Genomic DNA, 25,679 nt, shown 5'->3' with positions numbered 1-25,679 from the left:
CTCAAAGGGCCACCAAGATGGGCAGGAGAAAGCAGAACTTCTGGAGGAAACCCACAGAAGCACAAGAAGATGTCATGCATCTTCCTGCTTCCTGTAAGGCGACAGTGCTAACTCCTGAGCAGCAGAGCTTTCACAAGTTCAACAACACAATATAACAAGAGGAATGGGAACACGTCTGCCAATGACTTATGCTTCTGAACTCTGAGCTACCCTAAAAGAACGAGCTTTTCAGGATCCGTCCCCTCCTTCCTCTCATCTTTCATCTTGTCCTTGTCCCCACCTTTTCTCTCACCTATTCATCCTCCCTTGTTCTTCGTCAGGAGTGTTAGAGAAGTTGTGTGACTCGCTTTAAAAAAAAGTGAGAGGACTCGAATGGAATGAGTGCCGGAGAAAAGGAAAAAAAAAAGAAAGAAACAAAAATGAGAGAAGAGTGCTGGTGGTTCAACCAGGGGTCTGCGCTGTCAATTAGACACTGCACAGACGGAGAGAGGGCGAGCGAGAGACATACATGGACAGAGACGGAGTGGGGAGAGAGAGCGAGAGAGAGAGAGAATGAGAGGAGGTAAATGAGAGGGACGAGAGAAAACTCAAAAAGAATGATTGGGGGAATATTACAGGACTGGAGGAGCAAGGGAAAGGAGGGAGAGCAGGAGGTCAGGCGGAGGGTAACTAGATGTTACGGAGGAGGAAGAACGAGTGAGTGAGAAACAGGGAGACGATAAACAAGTGCAGGCTGAAGTCAAGAGGGGCCTGCTGGGAGCTGCTCTGTGCGCTGATAAAGCAAATAAAGACAGAACACTCCAAAACAAACAGGGCTAGAAAAACAGCAGCTTTTAGCTGCACTCTGAGCTCAGTTTAGATTCAGGCACTTTTTCAAAAAGGTCGATTCAAACTCAGCCACTTTCTTAAAGTCAATTTGGGTCCACACACTTATTTTTAGAGGTTAATCCTGGGCCGGGAGTTCATGTGAGGTTTGTCCATTTATTAGACTTTGATAGAGTCTTGATACACCGCTGCACTGCAAGTCCTTCACATTTTTTCTATGCAGACTGAGTCCCTTTAAATGAATTTAATAAGAAATTTTTACCACAGGCTGCTCTACAAGGCAGCACGCATTTACCTGAGAGGAACTCGGTGTTGTAGCTGGACTAAAACATAGACCCTTAAGAGGAGATGGTCCTGGTCTGGTACAAAGAAAGCTTCAGAGAGATTTGCCTATGACAAGAACGTGATCTGCCCTCAATCTGGCCCAAAGACCAAGTGTATGCTTCAGGTTTGAGCTAAACGTCCTGTATTAAAGTACAAAAATTGGAGTACCTAGCATGCTACACGCAGATTTACCTGAAACATTAATCAAATAAATATAAATCAATAAATCAAATCACTCAATCAATCCGTCGTTTTTCACTTTACAAGGTGCAGTATCCAGGATTGTGGAGGGGGATGATGGCTGGATAGGTGAGAGTTACACTCTGAACAGGTCACCAGTCTGTTGCAGGGATAACACAGAGAGACAGACAACCATTCACATACACGCCTACAACCAACTTAGACTCACCAATTAATCTAACCCCACTAACTGCATCTCTTTGGACTGTGGGAGGAAACCCGAGTACCTGGAGAGAACCCATGCAGACACAAGAGAACATGCACAACATGCAAACACAGCTGATAGAGTCAAACTCAGGACCTTCTTGCTGTGAGGCAACAGTTCTCTATGTTATCCATTAGTCCAGACCACTAAGGGATAACCTTTATTTATTTTAATTACTCCTGCCACAGGCACTTCTGACCAACACGTGGACTGAGTGTTGTCATGTGGTTTGATTTGATGCATTTTTGGTTCCAAACCACAGGAAAAGTTATTATTTTACAAACTCATCAACTAACCAAGATCAAGTAAACACAGTGTAGGTGTGAAATGCCTTCAATTACAGTACACACACACTGAGAATTTGAGGGTTTTTTGGAGGGGAAGAGTAGGAGACATCTTGTGTTTAAATAGTGTAACTCATGGATTTTCAATTATGAAGAAGGTGGAATGTATATTTTCCAGGGTTTTAGCCTCTAGGTCGTCAGGTTGAATAATGGCCATCTGACCAAATTCTCATAGGCTGCACAATTTCCAGAGTTACTGAACTCCACACGTCAGTTTATGGCATAAGGTTTCAGCACTGACATGTAATCCACTGCACCTCGTCTACTCTTCCCTTATTGATGCCTTAGATGTATCAAATAGTACATTTCAGTATGTTTGGTCTAATAATCATCTCACACGATCAATAGAAGCAGCTACACCCAAGCTGGATGTAACACCTCTTCTCTCATAATAAAGGAAGTTTAATTTCAAGTGAAATTTTCTTTGGGCTGCTGCAGACATAGTGATTTTATGAATGATTAAATAAGATTACAATAAGTATTAAAAGATATCTTCAAAGGATCTTTAAAGAAAAAAACAAGAGGAGTAACATTTTTGAGAAAAGTTTACTCAATTTGGAAGAGCTCATCATGAAAACTCTTCATTTTGGTCAACTTACTAGATAGTTCTGTTGTTTTTGCTGTAATTCTTTATATTAGTCTCAACATCTCTTCATGTCCACAACTGAAACGGGTTAAAATAACTTTTAACTTTAAAGCACGTGGCTTTAAAACGTGGCAAAACGTTAAAAGTATAAAAATAAATAAATATATAAATCTGGGATATTTTAGTCAGCTGGAGCCATTTTTTCCCAAACTGGGAATAAGGAAACCTAAAGGTAAATCTGAAGATGTCCCGACCTCCAAAAAGCCACTGCTGGGTTAAACTGGAACACTGGAAAAGGCTTGGGAGCATGTGCATACAATTAGTCAAATTTCGGTGGCCCCCGGACTGGTCTTCAAAAGATGATTTAACTGCTGTGAAAAATCTAATTTGCAGATCCAGGAAAATGAGACTTCACAGCATCACTCTGCAGCTCTCCGAACCCTCCCCCCCGAACAACAGGAAACAGTTGAAAGGTGAGAGCTGTTGGAGGGTTTTTCGGTTTGACCACAGAATGACCGCAGAGTCGCACTCTCTCACACACAGGAAGGGGTGTAGATGTAGGTCATATCGGAGGAGACTGACGGAGAGGTCGGGACTGATAACGCAGAACAATGACCTGACCGGGTCACAGCGCGGCCACTGTATGTGCATATTAAAAACAAAATATATACAAGAGGCACTTCAGCGTTCTGCGTGTGCGCGTCTGCATCTGTGACTGCGTGCGTGAAGCCATTTATCAAAGTGTGAGAGAGCTCGTGTTGTTTGCGCATTCATCAGAGTTTGAGCCACCTTGACTCGCCCCCCGCCTGCCCCCCCTAATTCCTGACCGCTACTTGACCATTGGTCGGAAGTAGAGAGCCAGCGCTCCCCACCCCGTCCAATCAGGTCAGTGAATAGCTTCTGCTGCAGTGACCACCACCTGACCCGCTGTCACGCCGATAAGGCCGGCCACAGACAGGACAGGAAGTTGAGACAGGGGCCGAGAAACACACGCTCATACACATACACACACTTAAGTGACCGTTCCCAGATAAATAACAGCTTACGCTCATAAATCCGCAGATATGGACGCACTCGCGTCTGAGCAGCAGCCGCTTTTTGCTGCGTTATCTCGAGCGCAACAGGATCGCAGGCTGCTGTTACGCTCAGAACCTGTTGGAAGAGGAGAAGAGCAGAAATGTGTGTGCGTGAAGCAAAGAGGCAGGACAGGTGTATACGGCAGACTTTCAGTGTTTGTGGAAACGGAGGGAATGTGTGTGAGAGACAGATCGATCAGATAAGCGTCTTTCAGGGGGGAGGCTGACGGCAGATTCTCGCCCCTCCCTGGCACCACTACTTATCCCGCTGACCTTATATTGCACTTATTGTGAACCGTGTGAATGCGTGCTTCTGTGTTTGACTGAGACATCAGCCCCCATGATGCCCAGCAATCACGCTTCAAGGCAGAAATTTAGAGAAAGTGGAGGAAGAGCAGAAGCAGATGAGACCATCAGAGCCAGTGAGAGGGAAATTACTCCTCACAACCGGTGGATGACCTAAAGGTTCAGGGCACTAAAGTAGGAGGACTGTAAGCACCCACTCATTTTGCCTTTAACTGCTATCGATATTGCATGCAACATTTTTTTAAATCACTCGAAAGTAGAGCTGCAGTCATATTTTGCATTTTCTCTTTTTTTTCTTTAGTTTTTTTTCATGCCACAACCTCAAAAACTAAAGATCCTATAAGAGCCATTTGAAGACACCTCCAAAAGTGATTTAATCCCCATAGATTTGAAGGTACTTGCGGCCTTTGGGCTTGGAAACTGGTGAAAAAAAACTTTGTGTAACCAGAGATCCAGCTTTTACAGAGATCTTCCACCAACCTCCGAAGGTTTTAAGAAAACAAAACAAAAGATGAAGGTTTCAAAAAGGAGTCCAGAATCACAGAATCATGTTTACAGCATTAAAAACCACATAACCTGCTTATCAAGTTAGTATTTCACAACAAAAAGTCAGCAGATGAAGTTTTAACTTCATAAGATCAGTGACACAAAACATGGGGGAAACATAGGACAAGGTTTCGGCAAGAAAACCAGGACGAGGTTGCGTGGTTACACGGCAAGTCTCTCAAGCCGTTTGGCCATCATCGCGCCCGGGGGGAGGACTATTTTCTGTATTTGAGAGTTTTTAGAGGGCCAACAAAAGCAACGTTTCAGAGCATTTTTTTCTTCCCCCGTTTCCACACCCAAGTTTGCACGCATGGATGTCCACTACCAGCAAATGTGTTGCTGCATTTTGTGCAAACTGCCCCATCCATGTTTTTGTTTGTGTGTCGGCCTCTGCACGCTCGTTCTTCCAAAAGATCGGCAGGCGAGCATTTAGATGTCCGTCTGCTGCTCATCCTCTCTTCGCCCCTTTTCTTCTCCGCTCATCCCGCTCTTTCACCCCTCTCCACTCCTCTATTCATCCCCCCTTCTGTGACCGGTCAAACGGATGAAGAGAAGTGTCAGCCTCCTGATGAGAGAGAGAGAGGGAGCGAGGTAGAGAGACAGAGGGAGAGACCGGTGGAGAGAGAGACCACCCTGTCCGTCCGTTCGACTCGCCGTATCACTTTCACCTGACTGCACTCTTTCACTTGCAATCCCTCGCTTTTTTGCTCCGTTCCGTCAACTTTTTTTTCCCTCTTTTTTTACACATTCATGTCTCGTTTTGTCACTCGGTGAGTTCAGAATCGGGCCAGAGTGCTTTCTCTCTTTTCCACTTCCATCTCCTCCCGTCATCTTCCTTTGGACTCATTCATCTCCTCCTCATCGAGTCTTTCGCATCAACTTTCCCCCTCATTTCCGCCTTTCTGTTAAGATTTTTGTACATTCGCCATCTCTGCCTTTTCTCCCACCCCCACCACCCCTTACATTCATCTTCCTTACGTGCTCGTCCTCTCCTCTTTCCCCATCAGTCTGAGTCTGGTGAGGAGTTGAAAGGTCAAAGGTGAACCTGTTGCATGTGCGGTCATTGCTGTTCAACCCTAACACACACACACACACACACACACACACACACACACACACACACACACGTGCACGGTTCGCCCTGGTCTTGTCAGCAGTCCCTTTCCTGACTCTGACCTGCCTCTCTCACACACACACACACACACACACACACACACACACACACACACACACACTCTTAAAAACACACACACCCATGTTGCAGCTGTCCCAGCGTGACCACAGTTCTTAGGAATGTGATGGTAGCAGATTTTTCTGTCTCCTTCCACTCCTCTGACCTCGTCTATCTCTTCCTGTCCTCATCCTCACCTCTGTCCTACCCTTCTCTTAATCCTTCAGTTTCTCTTTACCTTTTGCCTCACATCGCCCTCCCCGGCATCTTTCTCTTGTGTGAAAACATCGCAAAGAGTGAAGACAGGTCACCAAATAAGCAAGCGTCAGCATACGACCTGTTAAATGTTGCCACAAAAGGGTAAAAGACTATAACTGCAGGGTCAACAGCTCAAAAGGAGTTTGAGCTAGGAGAGCGTTGTCTCCATATGGTGTCTTGCTTTCCAGTTTCCAGCCAATGAAGGCTGTCAAAGCAGTAAGCGCAAACATTAAAAAGCAAATGGGAACAAAACAGCAGCACATAAAGCAGCTTCAGGAATGTCTCGTTCCCGTGCACTAGTAGGTCTTTCTTTCCTTTCTGTTTCTGTTTACATAAAATTTACAGCATATAAAATCAACATTTCATGTATGATATGTTGTTCCTGACTAAACTAAGTCTTTTTAGTTTATTCAGTCTGTTTTCAGTGGAGTTTGGTCACTAATATAATATTACTGAATTCTGACCAGAGTTATTACAGATAACTCTCAGATCATTCATTATTTTTGTTTTCATTTTGTTCTGAATTTGAGTTTCAGTAAGTTTTTATGATTTAAAACTCTTTTTAATTTCTTATCATGAGGATTATTATTGTGCTCAACATTATTTTTGCTCTTTATTATTGTCATTAATTACAGTCATCCTTATAACCATAATATCATCATCATCATTATTCAGCAGCAGCAGCAGCAGCAGCAGCAGCATCAGGTCAAAAATTTCCAGAATTAAAATCACCAATATTATTATTATTAGTAGTAATTGTTTTAGGATTATAAGCACATTTTAACACAACAGAACTATTACAAACAACCCTTGGGTAAGTAGTTTACTCACACCTGACTGTGGTTGACGAATTAGCTCAAAGTGACATGAAACAAAAACATTTAATAAAACACTTCAGCTTGTCCTGCTTTTCTTGTTGCATCTCCAGCTCCTGTCCTGTTGTTGCTTTGTTAAAAATAACATTTAGAAAATAAAATGAAAAAACAAACAATTTGTTAAATTATGTTTTTCCTAAATACAAAACTGAACTATAAACCCTAAGAAAGAAAAGAGAAGACCATCTACCGAGCCATCCATCTACCTGCCTACCTGTCCATATATCTAAATATCCACCTACCTTACCATATCTATCTGGCTACTTACCTATCAGCCTACCTACCCACTCACCTATTTAGCGCATGATAATGTAAGAAAACCCCTGGTTTTGCTCTCCCTCAAAACATTAACTTAACCTCCCTACTCCACCACCATCATGCGCTCCTTTCCTTCTCTCTCATTCTTCCCCATATGGGTGTAGTTTTCAGGTCAACTTGGCTAAAGACAGACTCTGGATCAAACATCGAGAAATACATCACACTGACATATTACGGGCTTAGCAGTAGCTAAAATGAAAATCCATTTATCCCCGTCACGAGGACTGAAGTAAAAACTTTGCCAAAACTAAGGAGAAACCTGATATGATCAACACAAAGTTTCGGGTTAACGATGTGAGCATAAACAAAGTTACTAAGACAATATGGTTGTGAGGGATTATTTCCTGCAGGAGCGTATCACGTTTGAAAGGAAGCGGGGAGCGTTAAGTAGCATGTGCACTCCAGTGGGGAACAATGAGTCGACAAACAAACTGTGGTGGAATCAAGTGAAGGCTTCCTGCCGTGTTGATGGACGACCTTGTTCTGTACAAGTTGTTTTTCTTACTGATACAACAGGCCTGAACGAGAGCCAACAGCTTTTCCCCGAGGAAGAAACAAACGCTCGTTTTTTGCAACTTCGTGAAATTTAATCCACTACGTGAGGTTATCGTCATGTTGTCATGCCATGAATAAAAGCTTAACCAGGGTTATTTTCCAAGTCTCCAACTTCTGATCTGGGATAAACAGCGTATGCATTTATAACGTGAGTCAAGCCAGGCTTGGTTTAGTCATCTGTTTTTAAAAAAACAAAAACTTTTGCAGACTTGTTGCTTAATTTAAAGTTAAAGTGCACATTTAAAGGAAGGGATGCTTTGTTTTTCTTAAATGTGACATTATTAGACACTTCAAATCCAAACTTTTAAAAAAAGATGGGCAAAAGAAAACAAGACAGAGGAAAGCAAAACCCAAAAAGATGAATACAAGCAACGTTTCATACAAACAGCAAACTGCAGCAATCTACAAGAAGGGGCAGAGCAGGCTGTACTTCCTGAGGAGGCTGCGGTCCTTCAATGTCTGCAGCAAGCTCCTCAGGATGTTTTACCAGTCTGTTGTTGCCAGCGTCCTCTTCTATGCTGTGGCATGCTGGGGAGGAAGCACTAAGAAGAGGGATGCTGGGCGACTAGACAGGCTGGTAAGGAAAGCTGGCTCTGTTGTGGGAGCTGAACTGGAGTGTATCACTTCAGTATCAGACAAAAGGACTATGAACAAGATACTCAACATCCTGGACAATGACTGTCATCCACTCCACACCACTATCATACAGCAGAAGAGCTTGATCAGCTGGAGACTGCGCTCCCTGACATGCGCAACAGACAGACTCAGGAAGTCATTTGTACCCAGGGCCATACAACTTTACAATGCTTCACTTAAGGGAAAAGGAGAGTTGGTCTTCTCTGCATAGTCTATCTGCACCGCCACCCTCTAATACATTCACAGGACTTATCTGCCCATATTGTGTATTGTACCTTATCCCTGCACTGCTGCTAGAACTCGTATACTACTATGTTTACTTGCACTAATGCTATTACTATTACTCTTATACTAGCCTACTGTTATTCTGTTTTATCTTATTTGCCAATATATTTATACTTGAACTGTTATATTACCATGCGTACACTTTATTCTGTTTTATCTTATTTGCCCATATATTTATACTAGAACTGTTATATTACCATGTTTACATTTTTTTTTTTTTTATTGTCCATATATGTCATTCTTGACCAATGATTGTATCTGACTTGCACTGATGCCATAATTCTTATACTACTGCTGGTTAGTTTTTTATATTATTTGCCCATATATTTATATTAGAACTGTTAAATTACTGTGCTTACATTTTATTGTACATGTTGACATATGCACACATTTACTGTTGGTCACTAGATTTTAACCTTGCACTGTTGCACCATTGCATTATTATCCTGACACACACCTCAAACAGGACTGCATCCCCAGTACATTATACGCTTTGCTACTGTTGATTTAGATTGATTTAGATTTAGATTGATTTAGATTTAGTAATGTTGTTTTGTTGATTGTTGTGTATCATCCTGGTACATTGTAGTGAATGCTGTGTGTGTGGTGTTCTTAAGCTGCTGGAACCTTGAATTTCCCCTTGGGGATTAATAAAGTATCTATCTATCTATCTATCTAGCTTCATGTATCAGAAATATGAGGTAATGCTGCAGCATTATGAAAGTGTTGTAAATGAACATAAAACAACATTTTAATCTTCTTTAACTTCATTTGTATTTTGTGTTTTTTTGGAAATGAAGGTCCTCTCCGAGGATTTTCACAGTTAACTGGCCTACACAGTTAATTTTATACTGTTATCATTCGCTATCATCTTTAATGGCTTTAATCTTCAGGAAAGAAACATAATGACAGCAGAAATTACAAGGACTGCCCTGGGGGTGACGGAGTTCCTAAAACTGTTAAGACGATCAAAATAGCAAGTGCAGAAAAATAATACAACTCCTGATACATTCAGCTTGTGTTTTCCATATCTTCGTTTCTTTCCATCACTCCTTCTCTTTTTCCAAACTTCTCTCCCGTCTCCCTCCCACTGCTCTGTCAGTCTGGGTTAGGAGAAGGTGAGATGGAGGTTTCCTCTCCCACTGGGCCTCATCGCCTCCCTTAGCTTGTGTATTGCCTCCACATACACACACAGAGGGGGAGAATCTGCTATCCTGTCACTGGATAATCGCTACTGGCCACACCAGTCAATCTACACACACACACAGAGTCGGGATAAGGGGAGCAGTTGTCATGCTGTGACATGTTGCTTTTGGAGAGTGAGGGGGGAAGCCTCGTGAGGTAATGCTCGGGATGGACGCGAGCGTCAGACACAGGGCAGACGGCACTGAAAGTCTGCACGACTGTGTGTGTGCTTAAAAAGGGAACTGGGTGATATGTTGACCGCTGAAATCCAGCACGTGAATTGGTGAATTGGCGGACGGAGAGACGGAATAATTTAAGAAAGACGGTGACAAATACAACGGAAAGAACTACAAGTGGGGGTAAGAGTGAGAAGGACACAGACAGGGAATGAAGTAAAAGGGAATGAAAAAGTGCCAGTGAGTGAAGCAAAGTGAGAATTCAAATGTTTAGTTAGTAGTTTTAGTTAGTCGTCTCCTGTGTTGTGTGATTAATGTCAGCTTTTTCTTATTTTGCCCCAGCTGTGTTTTTTCCAGATTAGTCTCCAGTTTGCTTAAAAACCTTAGTTTGCCCTAATGTTGCACATTTTGGATTTTTTGCTGTTTTCACCAAATAAAAGTTTGTTGTTGTTTATTCACTCTAACATCCGAGTCTGTATTTTGGGTTTGCATTCCACTTGCATGTGAAAATATACTGTTGCAATGTTGGACTCATATGAAACATGACCATTGGACCTCTACACTGCAGAAACCGAACAGCCATTCCATAAGAGTCACCTCGACAGGACATGACTCATCTGCACCTAAAGGTTAAAGGTTACTCGTTCAAGGGTGCCAATGTTCACGATTAAGTCCAAGAAGACAGATGGTTTGAAAGCCATCTACGCTCACTGTGAACAACCATCGCTGAACGGGCGGGTACAACACCAACTGTTTGCCACCTACACTCCAGTTTTGAGATCGTTTCTCAGGTGCCTTAACCCCCACTTACATTTTGCATCAGGTGACCTCAATAGGTCGGATAATAGAGTGAGGCAAAGTCAGTTGTTTCACTACGAAACCTCCTTCGAACCTTGGCTCATGCGATCAGCCATCCTCCTTTTAAACGTTTTGGGAGGGGGAGCCAATCAGCAGAAAGCTGACTTAAAAGGAGACAGAGGATGAACTTAAGGCCCAATTATTAAACAAATATGGGTTATTTAGAACTGGGAATCATGCAACAGTACATTAGTAGAATCCTAGAATAAAAATATGGAGTTGGTCAACTTTCAACTGCGCAGGGCAGCTATGCCCATTAGGTTAATTGCTCACTTTAAAGTGAGTGTAAGGTGTGAATGGATAGGTGAATGGGAGCGTTAATGTCTAAATCTTTGAACTGGCGACCTGTCCAGGAGATATACCCCCCCCCTGGCAAAAATGGATGGACAGATGGTTTAAAAGAAAAAAAAAAAATCAAAAGAGGAAAGAAATGACATTTTATTTTTTAAGGAGATGAATGGGTGGAATTTGACTGTCTGTGGTCAACCGAAGGAATGAAACCAATCTCACACACACACACACACACACACACACACACACACACACACACGCACACAGACGGGAGAAGGCTGAAGGTGGAAGAATGCATGCCTGGCGTATGAACGAGTGGAGAAGGGGATGAGTGGAACTCCACTGTTGCAAGCGTTTTTTTGGGGGGACGCCACACCGCAACACAAACACACACGAGAGGGCCAGCCAAAGGTTTGAAGCAACCACAGACTTCTGAATGTTCTAAATATAGGAGGATTGATAGGATCTGTGGAAAAGGACAACCTGGGGATTGAATACACACACCAACACAATCAGCCTCCTACGCTCACCAAATTATTTAGCAATCATAGGGAAGAGGAGAAAGCTGCTGACAACTTAGATAAGCTTGTTGTTACAGCGAATCAGCCTTTTTCTAGACAGCCTTGAGTAGTGTGCCATGAAAATGTGAATTCTGGCTGGTGTGACACTGCGCTTTTTTCCCTTTTCTTTGTTTTTTGGTGATTTTGCAGCTAAAGCATGAACTTGTCTTGTTTGGAGCTTGCAGTGGTTTCACTGTGGGACTCAAAGTTGGCAAATTCTGAATACTAAAAGTGACAGTTTCTTTCTTTAAGTTAATTTGATGCATGGCTGCTTATAGAAAGCAATGCACCAACACAAATCAACCTTATCAACCCAAATCTTTGGGAAAACTCCACCACTGCCTTGTCCCAGGTCCAGGATGAGGGAGTAGGAGGGTTGGGCATGGGACCAACAACCGCACTCTATAAACAGCTAACTGCTACAGAAGCATCGATGACAAACTCACAGCGAAGCGCTGGCAGGCAGCTGTCGATGGCCTACACTCCAGGAGGAGGCTAAGGGCCTAACTGACGTCGTTGTGTCCAACTTTGTATGTACACTAGCAGCTACCGGATCACACAAACACATCAGGGTTTTGCCAGAAGCGGGGAGTAGAAATCACCAGCTTTGTGGCTGAAATATCAAAGTTTCATGAGACATCTAAAGAGGCTGGATACGCGATATACTGGGCAAAGGGTGTTGACTATGGAAGAGCCAGGCAAGAGGAAGACCACAGAGAAAATACATGGATGTAGTGCAGGAAAACATGCAGAGGGTTGGCGTGACCTGGGAGTATAGCAGGGATAGGGAAGGATGGAGGCAGATGACCCGATTTTGTGACCTCTAAAGGGAGGTTTGAATCAATTTGCACTGTATAAAGAATAGAAAAGCTTTACTTATCCCATGTTTCTCTCTTCTATTTGTCACAGTAAAGAAAGGAAGTTTTTCTGACCAAACACAAATAACTCGAGACACTCCCACCTTCAGGAATCAGTAAGGATACCATTTAATTTTGAGGGGTATTGACTGAAATAGGTCTGCAGCACTGACTATTGAAAAAAATCCCAAAAGCTTACAATGCTTAATATTCATTTATTTATTTATTTTAAAAAGGCCAGCTGAAAACACCTGATATAGCATATAAGATTATTGCTTCCAGCTAAATATTCACAGTCGACAGTGCCTTGACAGGGATCCTTCTTCTTTGATCGGACAAAAAGTTTATACATGTACGTCTATTATATCTTTAAGTGGAGACTTGTAAGTCTATCTTTTGTTCCACATGGCATTTTTTTTTCAATCCTCACAGTTGGTATCTGCTCCAAAATGCAGGTACTGAATTAAAAACAGGCTGTACTTTTAAGAAAATGCTTAATGGTGTTAAATTTGTTTTGCAGGTACGACATATGTCCGAGCTGCCCGTTTACAGCGATTGTATGTGCTCGGTGTGTGTGTGTCCATCCAAGTATCTAAAAGTGCATAAGTGTGTGTGTCCTGGGGGAACTCCTGTCTCGGCCCTGTCCCAGGACCCCGGATCCTTCCAGAACACCGGGACCCGACCACCCAACAAACGGACCCGTCAGCGTGATTTATCGGCCATTCAAAAATCAGGTCACACACACAAACACACACAGACATGTTGCACAAAGACCCGCACACACTCACAGAGCGCCAACATACGAAAGTCGACACAGGAAAATGAAAAATCGACCCTCGCACAAACACACAAGAAAAGATGCGCTCGGGCAGATGTGTACGCACCGACGTCACGTATGAAAGCTCGTTCAGAGCTTTTGGGGGGGGAAGGAATGCTCTTTCTTTTGATATGAGAAGAATGGTGAGGAAAAACAAAGGAAGAGAGAGATATAAAAGAGTGAAGGAGCTGAATAATGCTAAAAGAGTCAACTGATTCTGATCACTGACAAAGGAGGAGGAGGAGGATGGAGCTGAAGGAAGAGGACGAGGTAGCGGGCAGTGGGAGCAAAATGGGGAAAGAGCGGAGGAGAGAAGAGAGAAGGAGGAGGGGGGGTAGCTGAAGTAAACATCAATGCCGGATGAATGCAATTTTTTCTTTTCTCATTCTCCCCATCTTCCCCCCTTCCTTCTCCTCCTCCGAGCGAGAGAACAAGAGGCACTGCATCATCCCGACAGGCGGAGAAAGAGAAGAGAGGGAGAGAGAAAGAGGGATTGTGACGGAGGGATAAAGGGCTATCCGTCTCTGTCTGTCACCTCATTCATCGTCCCCTGCTCCGTCCTGCCGGCCCATCCGTCATCCGCTGTCTCACACACACACACACACACAAAAATACAAACACACACTTTCCACCAACTTTCACACACTCAACAACAACAAACACACATCAAAGGCGAGCACAAACTTTGACTCCCTCTCCGCCCTGTTTCACACATTCACTGCACTGACACACAAACGGACACACACACACACACACACACACACACACACACACACACTCTACGCTCAGTTTCACACGCGCAAACACACACACACTTTCACAGCAACGATGACAAACACGCAGCAGCCAGAAAAGCCACACACAAACTTTTGAGTCGGGCTCTCCGCCCCGTTTCACACATTCAGCGATGACACAGACACACAAACGGCGCTTCAGTTTCACACACTCGGCGGCGACTCACGAATGCGCCAGAGCCTCGGAAACGGCGACGGCAAACACAAGTTCGCGTGCTCTCGCGCACGTACGTGGGCGCCAGCTTGCCAAACGCTTTTTCGCAAAGTTAATATGTGACATCGACACACACACCCAGACACACAAACTTCGCCTAGCGTCCTGGATTCTCATCGGGGTTGTCCAGTTCTGTCCCCTGCTCTGTTTTTCCCAGGATCCAAAAACAAGACACCCACAACACACAATCGGGCCGCTTCCTGTACTCGACTGTTTCTCAGCATCCGGTTCGCAGACCCACTTTATTGCCACAGAGCGCAATATGAAGGCCGCCTCAGCGACACGTGTTAGAAAGTCAGAAACTAAGCAAAAGAGACAACACGGGACACGTCACTAATGCTGAGACCAGCCTGAAACACTGGTGTCAATCCTGATAGCTATATTGTGTGGTCCAACTTCTCATATACGCAAACTGAGGCTGAAGTTGTTTTTTTGTGGTCTTTCTGGTGCTTTAGTCCTTTTACCGCCCGTGTCTTACCTGCAACAACTGGTTTAAACTGTTATTTCAGCTGCTGCTCTCTCTGATCATTCATCTGTGGGTTTTCAGCAGGGATCTCTTTCTGTGAGGTAACCCCAGTCAAAATGTGGGACACTGTCTATAGATGTGGTCGATATAAATATGTAAAAATGCTGCAGAGTCCCAGATAAAGCAGAACTCCGTGTCTGCACCCATTCACTTACACACTGATGGCAGCAGATCATAAGTCAGCACCCTTCAGGGGCAGTTCTGGCTGTGGTGAAGTTGAACGTTTTTCTTGCTTTTGCGGTGTAATCAGAGAAATGTTATATGCAACTTCATGCAACAATCAACCACAACACTGAGGTAAGCAGAATAAAGCTCACTATCTTCTTACACTTGTTGCAATGTTCTTCTGAGAGACTGGTGTGAGAAACCAAATCACTTCCAAACAGTTCAAAAGAACACAAGAAAAAGGTGTTGACCAGACATTCAAAGTCCATCAGAGAGAGTATGCATAGACGCCGGATCCATGGAGCTCCCGCCCCATGACACCCAAAGGATGTGCGTGTAAAAGACTTCAGTGCCAAGGACTCCCAGAGGTCCTGAATGCAGGCCCAGACTGAACAATTTAGCAGAACAAAGGCAAACCTACACAATATTAAGCAGGTCACTTCAATTCAATTCCGTTTTATTTATGTAGCACCAAATCACAGCAACAGCAAGGCGAAGCCATCCACCTCGACCAGGTGGAGGTAAGAGGAGAGATTTCATGAAGTGTCCGATTTAAATCTTTGGTGAAAATGAAAATTTTCATTTTCATGTGAGGTTAACACATGAAAATGTGTTAACCTCAGTTTTTTGGGGGGGGTGGGGGGTTTGCAACAGAAGTTTAATTTTTACACTCTACAAAAGTGGGAACTTTTAATGCTTTGCTCTTAAAGCAAATTGATGAATAGCACACTGAGATGCGTTAACACTGGAGCATCTCCATCATATTGGATGATGCAGAGAGATCATTACGGGAGATCTTCAAAGATGTTAAGTTAAAGACACAAAACAATTATAGACAGAAACCCAACAATCCACTGGTCTCCGGTGAGCGAGCATTCGGCGACAGCAGGGACATAAAGAGTAAACAGGAGGAACCTTCAGGTCAGGGTTTTTGCAGATAAGATGTTTGAACCTCTCACCACAGTAAAGCATCAGCTGTTCGTTACAACATTCACGTTTCCCGTTTTTTTCCTCTCAAAACATCGTCTCTTCCTCGCAATGAATGCGTGAGGAATTTGATGAGCGATAAGGCAGCCATAGAGACATGTTAGATGTTAGAAACTTCCAGATAAAACGCAGAAAGTAAACAAAAGGGTGGGAAAAGCAAGGACGACTGGGATGTGGGATAAAAAGAAAAGAGAAAACGAAGAAGGAATAAAATCAGAAAACCAAATGAAGGGTGAAGATGAAGATGAGGAGGGCTGAGGGGAGTGTGAGGGAGGATGGGAGAAGGATGAAAAGGACAAGGAAGAGGGGGAGTAGGAGGAGGCAGAAAAAAAAGATAGTGGGGCAAATTTAAAAAAAAAAAAAAAACACACAGAAAGAGAAAACGAAGGAGAGAGGACCACGAGGGAGACAAAGACCTACTTGTCTCAAGTCACTGAAGGCCAGAAGCAACGTGTCACCCTGGAAGCCTGCGACCGGGCCGGCTCTGGCAAAACCTGTGGGAAAATACAAACCCGCCCCCCCCAGTCCACCCCCGGAGAGAGGGAAGAGAGGAGGAGGAGGAAAAAAAATAAGAGGGTGAAAAAACAGAATAATAAAGGACCTGGTCGGATTTGCTATGCATCGGGATAGATTGGCAGACAAATGACAGCCTGGGGAGGAGGGGGGAGGAGGGAGGAGAGGAAAGGGGAGGGCAGGGTGTTAGAGTCATGTCGCTAGGTCTTGCTGAAAAAGAGTGTGTGCGTGCCTGTGAAAGTGTGTGTGTGTTGGGATGATGCAGACTTGGTGAAAGTGAAGGAGATAATGTCAGAGTTTTAAGGCTAGCGCGTGCGTGTGTGTGTGTGTGTGTGTGTGTGTGTGTGTGTGTGTGCGTGTGCGTTGCTTGTACAGGGCTTTGCTGTTCGATTTTGAACCCAGACGTGAGGCGTGTGTGTTTGCGCGTCAGGGTCGTACGGAGTGTGAACTGGGGTCTTGGCGTCAGTTGGCCCCCGTAAACAAGCCAAAGCGAGGGAACGAGAGGAGAGGAAAGAGGAGCGCCGTGGTGGAGAGAGGGAGCCAGAGCCAGCCTGTAGCTAATCTCTTTTACCTCAGGACACACACAGAAGCACAAGGCCATACACACTACAGCACTGATTACACGCCTGCCATCTTCACTGACCCCAGAGACACACACACTCACACAGGTCCTGCACATAAACTTTGAAGCCATCGCCTAAGCTAACCTTTTAAACAATTCTTCCACCCAAACTCGGTTGAACTTTCTCTTAATTTCTCCCTCTGCCGTCACTTAACAGGCACTGGTCTTGGCAGCAGCACCAGACCTATTACCACTCGCTCCCCTTTGAATATTTCAAATTAGTGACAAATCAGACCTGTTCTCTATCGCTTGTCAAGGGAAACGAAACAGGAAACCCATCACACCGGCTGTTCCTCCAGGTTTAGTGTTAGCAGACAGCAGTGCTTTGGGTGCGTGGAGGCGCAGCCACTCGACCAAAGCTTTCGCGGCTTAAAAAGCCGGCCACAGTCCTGTTTCACACCACCTGTTCAGCGTTTTCCTGCCCAATGCCGCTACACTTTATACAACCAGAGTAGCATGTTGGCTTTTTTGTGCATTCAAACTTCCATACATCTTTAAACTTGCAATCTCTTTCACTACTAGTGATAACTGGCATGCAGTGCCCTCCAAGTCAGGTCATTTGAACTTGCTCGAGTCCAAGTGACACAAATTTCCTCATCAGATGGTGAGCACTAGTGTCCTTGTGGACATTCGCGTGCCTACCTGTATTACAATGCACCAGTTACGCATGCACACCTGGTGGTGTACTTCAAGCGGACTTAAAGGAAGTACAATCCACGCCTAAGGTGGTGCACTGTCACAACAGAGAGGACAGTCACTGTACGGCCAACCATCCACCCCGACCTCCTCCCTAATGGTTTTGCTGTGTCTCAGTGGCTTCCTTGCTCTTTGTTGTTGGGTTCAATAAATCGTCAGATTCTTGAAAATCCCTGATTCTTTTTGGGGTTTCCTTTTAGCGAGGAGATCCTCGCCTCCATCGTGGAGGTTATAATACATTTATGTCCATCTCAAACATACATTTTAAATAACTGCTTTGAACACGTAGCACCTTCTACCTTTGATTCCAACTCCCACGCTTCATTCGTCTCCTCCTTTCATCTCTGGATGTTTTTCCCTGTAATATTTATATCTTGTCTTCGTGTCTTGGCCCCCTTCTTCACCTTTGAACACATCAAAGCTACAGCATCACTTGTAATACAAAAAAATGACTCAGTTCTTTAACCTAGGTGTCGTGGCTTGTGCTCTTTACAAAAATGACTCGTTTGCGCAAATTGCAAACAAACTAAGGCAGCTTGGCGATGGCTTTCAAGAAACTGACTCTTTCCTAACGTATTCATTTTTGTAGTTTTCACCCAGCATATACAAGATAATGGGAAAGCACAAGCCTGCATCCTCCGCGACGCTGTTCCCAAAGCCGGATAAGTGGGGATGGTCGCTTCAGTAAGGCCAAATCAAAAACGTGGATCATAAATCAGGTTTCCATCCTGGATAGTTTTGAGGTCAGGATTACGGATGCCCAGTTTTTCATCCTCTACTTTAACTTTTTTCATTTTATTCTCACTTTATCTATCTCCATGCTCTACTTCTTCCTCTTAAGCCCCGTCCACACATAAAGCGATTCGCTCGACGGGATTCACTTTGTAGCTGCCAGCTGGTGGCTGCTGTGGATAAACTCCGGACGCTAGTTTCCCACCCTGTCACACGTCCATCTACAGTACCCATCCCTCCCATTGGATTTGCTTCAGGGTAGAAATTAGTTTAACCAGTGTCCGTCCACTTTGTGGCAGCAACAGTCATTGCAACAAGTCTCTGAATCTCACTGATGGCCTCTGGTCACCAGCCTGGTTTGAACGCTTCCTGCCCGCTGTGCCATGCTCGTAGTGTCACACCACTCATCCTCAACCCTTTCTTTTCCTTCTCTCCATCAATACTCCTCTGCTTTTCTCAAACTCCGACATCTCCTCCCTTTTCCTCCCCACACTCCCCTGGTGATCGCATCCATTCATCTGTACCTTCCTTTTTCTCTTTATCCCTCGCCATCCTGAAATTCCTCCCTTTATTCAAACTCTAATCCCTCTTTCTTGTGCTTTCTTCCTTTATTTCCTCCTTTTTTATTTAAACCTCACTGTTAATTTTCATTTAATCCCTCCTCTCATCCATGCTGTCTGCTCTTGCCTCTGTCCGTCTCGTGTGCCCTCCTTCTGATTTTCATTTGATTAATTTTACACCTCTTCCATTTAATCCAATTTTCTTTGCTCACCTATCCCTCACCATCAACCCCCTTTCACCCAAAATCTGTTCTGTCTTTTAATTTTGCCCACTCATTATTCGACTTTTTGCTTCAAGTCTTTGGGTTTGAGTTGTTTTCTTCTTGTTGCTCTTGAACATTTAACACTTTCTTTAGTCATATTCCTGTTGTCACTGCACTCATGCAGGGACTTTTAAAAAAAGACTTCCAAAGCTCTAAATTGAGCGTATTTATTTAAACACAAAGATCCTTATTTGCCCCCATTTCTTCCACTCAAACTGTCCATGCATCTTAAACTTCTCATTTCATCCCCCTTTCCTTTTTCAGTACTTTCTCCTAATCTTTAACCCCCCTTTCCCACCACCGCCACCACCGCATTACTCTGTCTTGCATTTTTACTCCTCCACTTAAAGGTTTAACTCATCTGCCACTTTCCTTTTCTTCCATCCATCTACTGTACCATCAGCTCCACTTTTTTCCCAGTTCGACTCCCACCCCTCCCAATCTGTCCCGAAAAACTAACTCTGTAACCTGCTAACCCCTCCGCAGCACTGCACGCATGTCACTGCACATCACATCACCCACACGCTCTCAGACGGTGTGACCCACGCTGTGACTCTAAGAACCTTGATCATGTAAAAACTGAGCCAGCGACGCGTCTCGCTCTTTCATTCCCTGCCCGCCTTTATCTGCAAGCTCTGCATCTTTGTGGCTCTGAACCAAGGAGGAGGAGGAGAGAGAGGAAAGAAAGAAATGAGGAAAAGAGGGAGAGCAACGACGATGATGGGAAGGAGAGAGGCGGCTGGAGACAAGGAGGAGGGTAAGGAGACATCCGAGGAAAAAAGACGGAAGAGCAAGAAAAATTCAAGATTTTTAGAGAAGGGAGTATCAAAGATGCTCTCCCTCAACCATGTAACTGGTTGTTCCATAGCGCCCCCTGTGCTCTCAGATGCAAAGTGCAAACATGGCCTACTTCCAACTCGTTTTATAAAAGCGATCTCATGTGATTAATGTCTTTATGCGACTCCAAGACTTTTAATTCAAAGAAAAATGCATTTTATGTTAAGGAGATGTGCCTCCTCACTTTAACTTGGGTTAGAAAGTACATGTGTGCATGTGTGAAAAACAAAGTGGGACAAAGAACAAATGGTGAAGAAAACAGTAACCTGCAAAACATTTATCTTCTTAATTCATGTGTCAACATAAATCAAACATCCAACCATAAACTTTGTAAAGTTTGCAGAAAAGTAACATAAACGATCATTTTCCAGGAAAAAACCCCCAAAAAATGTTAACTAATAAAATATGTTTGTTAAATGTGACTTTGAAAGACACAAAACCTTTTCACACATTTCTGTAAAAAAATATGCTTCAACACAAAAACCCACTAAAGAAATGCCCAAACATTTGCACTGCGACACTCACTCTCGCACTCCTTCACGTCGGTGTCGAGCTGGTGCAGCGCGCCCATGGAGATCTGTCGGACCTCCGGGTCAAGCAGGAGCTGCATCAGGGAGGTGGAGATGTGCTTACAGGACGACATGCACGCAGTCTGCGCTACTTTACCCTGAGAAAGAGAGAGGGAGACGACACAGGGAGAGAAGAAAGGAGTCAAGTGAGGATGCTCAATTTTCTTCTCTTGATTTCTAACCAGAAATGTAATATGAGTTGCTTTTCACTGTTAAACTGAGCTCTTATATTTCAGGCTTCCTTATACATAAGTGACTGGATGTGCATCAGAAGTTAATGAGGGTGATCTCTGCCTGTGCAGCTACAAATTGTGCCCAAAAACTAAACACAACTTAACAAATTAAAGCTTGTTTAGTATCAGTTTGATGCCAGTTTTGTAGAGCAGGTGAAACACTTTTTTATTTTATTTGTGACTGTCTGCAAAAACAGAACTAAGGAAGCTGTGATCCACACCGATGCATGAACATTAACAGACGTATGCACAGTTCAGGTGCTCTTTGTCAGAGGATGTTTTTTTAACATACACCCACACACGGTGACGACAAAGACGTGTGCTGCGTTCAGGTGCAGTCAGAATGACGAAGTAGCATAATAAAAGAATAAAGGCAGTACATTCTGATTGTGTATATGTGTGTGTGTGTGTGTGTGTGTGTGTAGTCTCAGTGACAAGCTGTGGCCTCGAGTTTGACCTCTATGACTGCATACCAACAACATGAAGCAAAGAGATGAAAAGGGGGAAGAAGTGGTAAAGGGCCTTAAAAAAATGAGGTTACGTGAAAGAGCAAAAGTTCAGTGGGAACCGAGAAAGAAAAGGGGAAATCTAGAGGCTGAGAAGATGATTAGTTTTCTTGTAATCTTTAAATAAACAATTTGTATGATTTAATTCCTCTTTCCTGAGTATCATCAACATAGTTTTGACGAGATGTTGCTTTGAGAGAAGTACTGAGAAAAAAGAATGGAAATCAAGTCTATTAAAAGATCATCTTAACCTTGTAAACTCTGAGTGAAACGCCGAGCAGAGGAAGTTTCCCTGAAGGGCCTGATTACACATATTAATCCTGACGTGACTTTGATGTGTCCGGCTGACACCAGCGCACTTTAGGGCTGATTAATAAGAAACGCGGGGCCTTTCATTTCAAGCCCTGCATATTTAATTACCTACATTAATCACACAGTGAAGCTAAACACACATGTATACATGCAGCATGTGCAAATACACACACACACAACATTTATATTTGTGTGATTATGCACAAGCATGAAGGTGCTGGTGTGAACCTAGTGTTTATACAGCTCTAATCACACATGTGACTCTGTTTCCTTGTGTTGTTTGCAAATATTCATACACAGCGAATAAATTGTTGATATCTTCCTGCGATAGTTAGCGTGCATTCGATGTTAAATTAATTGAATTTTAGTCGTTTTAGCTCTTTGCGCTCCGTTTAAAGCAGTCTGTAAGTGTTTTCATCTGACCTGCCAATCAAAGGAAGGCAAACCAACACTGTGAGCAGTTATTCTCACATATTAAAACTATTTCTTTACACACAGATTAATTCAGAGTAATTTTTCACAGAAGTCAAGCAAATCTCAGAACATTTACCCCCTGACTTCCATCAACACATAAAAAATGCTGAAACAGAAGGAATCACAGATAGCAGGTAGAGGACTGTATCAAAACCTGCTTTGACCAGTCGGCAATCACACTGTGACCTAAAACTCACTGCAAGTTTTCCCCAATGAATTCTCAGAAACCAGATGAAACAATTCCTGTTTCTGTTCCCCTATGCTCCTTAAACCGGTAACCTTGACCGATATATCAGCGGGGGCCGATACTGCTGGCCGATAGCAGCTACTTGCTGATCAATCGGTATCTGCATTTATCATGGCTCAATTTGTTCCTCCGCATGATACCAATACAGACATTTGGTGATTTAAATATCCAATATTCCAGTATATATAGGCTATTATTTTTTTCCCGCTCGCAGACACACGAAATATAAACACTTCCCCAACGTTTGTTATGTGCAATTATTTATGAGTCCTTACTAAGATATTTGTATTAGTCAATTAAAAAAAAAAAAAAAAAAGCTAATTAGTCGGAACATTCTGTGATTTACAAATCTGATATCAGTTTTGGTCTTCATAAGCCGGGCTTAAAAATGCTGCACAAATCTGAGCCCACTCCTATGCAGTGTGAAGGACTCCAATAATATGCAAGACATGAAGGTAAAATTTAGCTGGACTTCACTGCATACGCAAAAGATGCTGCACAAAAAAGGGGAAAATTATTTTATCTAATTCATATGTCAGGAATTATTTAATCATTAAGGATTTTAATCAGGGCTACATGATCACATAATATTAATAAGTACCTATAAATGGCCCAAATTACACCGACAGAAAATACTTGATCACATCTTAAAAAAGAAAACAACACAGCAAAAACCTCAAAGACACTATTCAGGGCTGCCCATGGATGTTCCTGCAGCATGATTTTATAGAGGGAAAGTAACATAACACATCAGACAACCCGAGGAGCAATTTCAGCAGCAGATCTCTTCAACCTCGCTGTATGACTACACCGAAGGTCCTTCCTGCTCATCAGACTCTACACATACTGAACTGGACTAACTGCACTCCATCACTTTTTGTACACGTACATGTGCACGCCTGTGCACCTACAATATCTGTAAAATCCTTTTAGTAACATTACTGTTAATTTTAACTCTTTATTTATACCTCCATTTCAATATTCCATTTTATACGGTTGCTTTGTTGTCTGTTCTGGCTGTGTGTACGCTGCTATGACAACTCAATTTCCTTCTAAGATTAATAAAGCTTCTCTGAATGCGAATTTAAGTAGTTCTAAATGTGAGGAAGTTACATTTCTGCTTTTGGATAGTGGTTCATGGAGAAAAAACTCTTTTCTCCGACGTTGAAAACAGCAAAGTCCCATCAAGTGACTTTTGTTTCCTGCAGCGAAGGTAATTACAGAACCAGTTAACCTAACCAGCATGTCTTTGCACCCTGATGCAAACATGAAAACTCGATTCAGAAAGACTCAAATTCAAACACAGGACCCTCTTGCTGTGAGGGACAGTGCTAACCACCACTGTGTGAATGCTCTCATTTGTGTACAAAAAAGAAAAAAGAAAAAACAGAAGCATAAACACATTTCTAATCATAACTTTAACATCAGCGTTGGTCGAATTTGCTGATGTTTTTCTGCACACTGTCCACGCACTCTGGCGTCTAGACTGGGATGGAAACCTGCAGCGAATGTCCAAGCATTAATGAATGAACGAAACAAGCAGCACAGCACATTAATTATCCTTTCAATTGATCCCCTACTAAAAATCCTGAGTAATGGCTGAGCTCCCAGACTTTTCCTATGGCTGAAAATACCCTCCCACTGATTCCCAAATACATCCAGGAAATGTGAAATTAAGGAAAAACAAAATAGAACATTAACAGACACATTAGTTAAAATTATTGGCTGTCATTAAGCAACGATTTAATCAAGACATTATTTTTATTTTAATGACACACTTTAATACCATTTCCTCCGTTTTCCAGGCAGCAGCTCAACTCACTGCCGTTGTAATAAAACAGTTTCCTCTCAGAGATCCATAAAATTCATCTCATCTTATATAACAAACCTGACAGCAGCAAGAAAGAGAAAAGAAAAAAAAAAAGATCTAATTGTAGCTGCGCATGAACTGAGGTCCAAGTCAGGAAAGAGTCTGGAGAGCCTTCACCTCACAGGGAAAATCAAATTATACACAAGGCACACACGTGCAAGCACATATGTTCGAGAAACACACACCTACGACTGGCCGGATATCCTCCAATACGACGCTGGCCTCTGAACTCTGCGCACACGCACGCACACACACACATAGAGAGAGAGAGATACAGTGTTCGCACAACCTCGGGGGTAACTTATCATCGGGTGAGACCGAGCGTGAAATGAGCTAATTCTATTTACATGTCCTAAGCAAGGACAATCTGACACACACACACACACACACACACACACACACGGACGCACACACACACACGCACAGAGGTAGGTCTTTCTGACAAAAATGGCATTGCCTTGGACTTCAGTGCAGACAACTGGGAACGATTAGCCTGAGGCACAGTGGAGAGGAGGAAGGAGAGGAAACTATAAGATGATAAAGGAAAGGGGGTGAAAAGAAAAGGTGAGGGAAAGAGGGTGGAAGGTTGGGATTTAAAAAAAAATAAAAGGAGTGACAATTGAAGGGAAAATGTGGGAAAAGGAATGGAAAAGAAAGAAAGGATGAGGAAAACTTGAGAAAGGAAAAGTAAGAAATGATTAGGAAAGGGAAAAAAAAGCCGGAAAACAGAAGAAAAACAAAAGAAAAGGTGCTGAGAAGTGGCAAAAGGAAGAGCAAAGTAAGAATGGGTGATGAAAAAAGATGGAAAATAAGAGGAAAGAGAAAAACAAGAACAGGTGAGCTGGGGAAAGGAGGAAAGGAAAGATTAGGACAGCTGGAAGAAGTAAACTTAAGTAGATGTGATCAAAGTAAGAATGAAAAGGAGTACTGGTGAGGAAGTAAATGAAGAAAAGGAAAAGAAAACAAGAAAAATGTGAAAAGAGGAAGAAGAATTGAAAGAAATTAAGGAAAGGAAATGCAGGTAAAGGAAAGTGAGATAGCAAGGTGAAATAAGGTAAGGATGGAAAGAAGGATAGGAAAGAAGAGGATGCAAAATATGAGGGGACGTGAGCAAAGGAAAGGTAAGGTAAGGACAGAGGAATGAAAGGAAAGGAGTCAAGAACATAAATATGTAGAGACGAGGTGGTGGGAGAGAAGTTAGTAAGGAAGGAAGAGAGCCAAGAAAAGAAAACCAGAAAAACAAGTGATGCTTCTCCTCCATCCTC

At 43.1% G+C, this 25,679-nt stretch overlaps 1 protein-coding gene across 1 annotated transcript in view; it reads right to left on the bottom strand.

Annotated features, from left to right (window-relative positions):
* Window positions 1-25,679, bottom strand: part of exoc6b (exocyst complex component 6B) — a 133,035-nt gene that overhangs the window by 23,417 nt on the left and 83,939 nt on the right. Inside the window, 2 exon segments of the mRNA XM_003457345.5 lie at window positions 16,401-16,474; window positions 20,729-20,870. Of these exon segments, the coding sequence (XP_003457393.2) occupies window positions 16,401-16,474; window positions 20,729-20,870 (216 nt within the window).

The sequence above is a fragment of the Oreochromis niloticus genome, linkage group LG3, assembly GCF_001858045.2.
Source record: "Oreochromis niloticus isolate F11D_XX linkage group LG3, O_niloticus_UMD_NMBU, whole genome shotgun sequence".
NCBI lineage: Eukaryota > Metazoa > Chordata > Actinopteri > Cichliformes > Cichlidae > Oreochromis > Oreochromis niloticus.
Note: the sequence above shows the minus strand (reverse complement) of the source record. Positions and strands in the feature narration are given on the sequence as shown.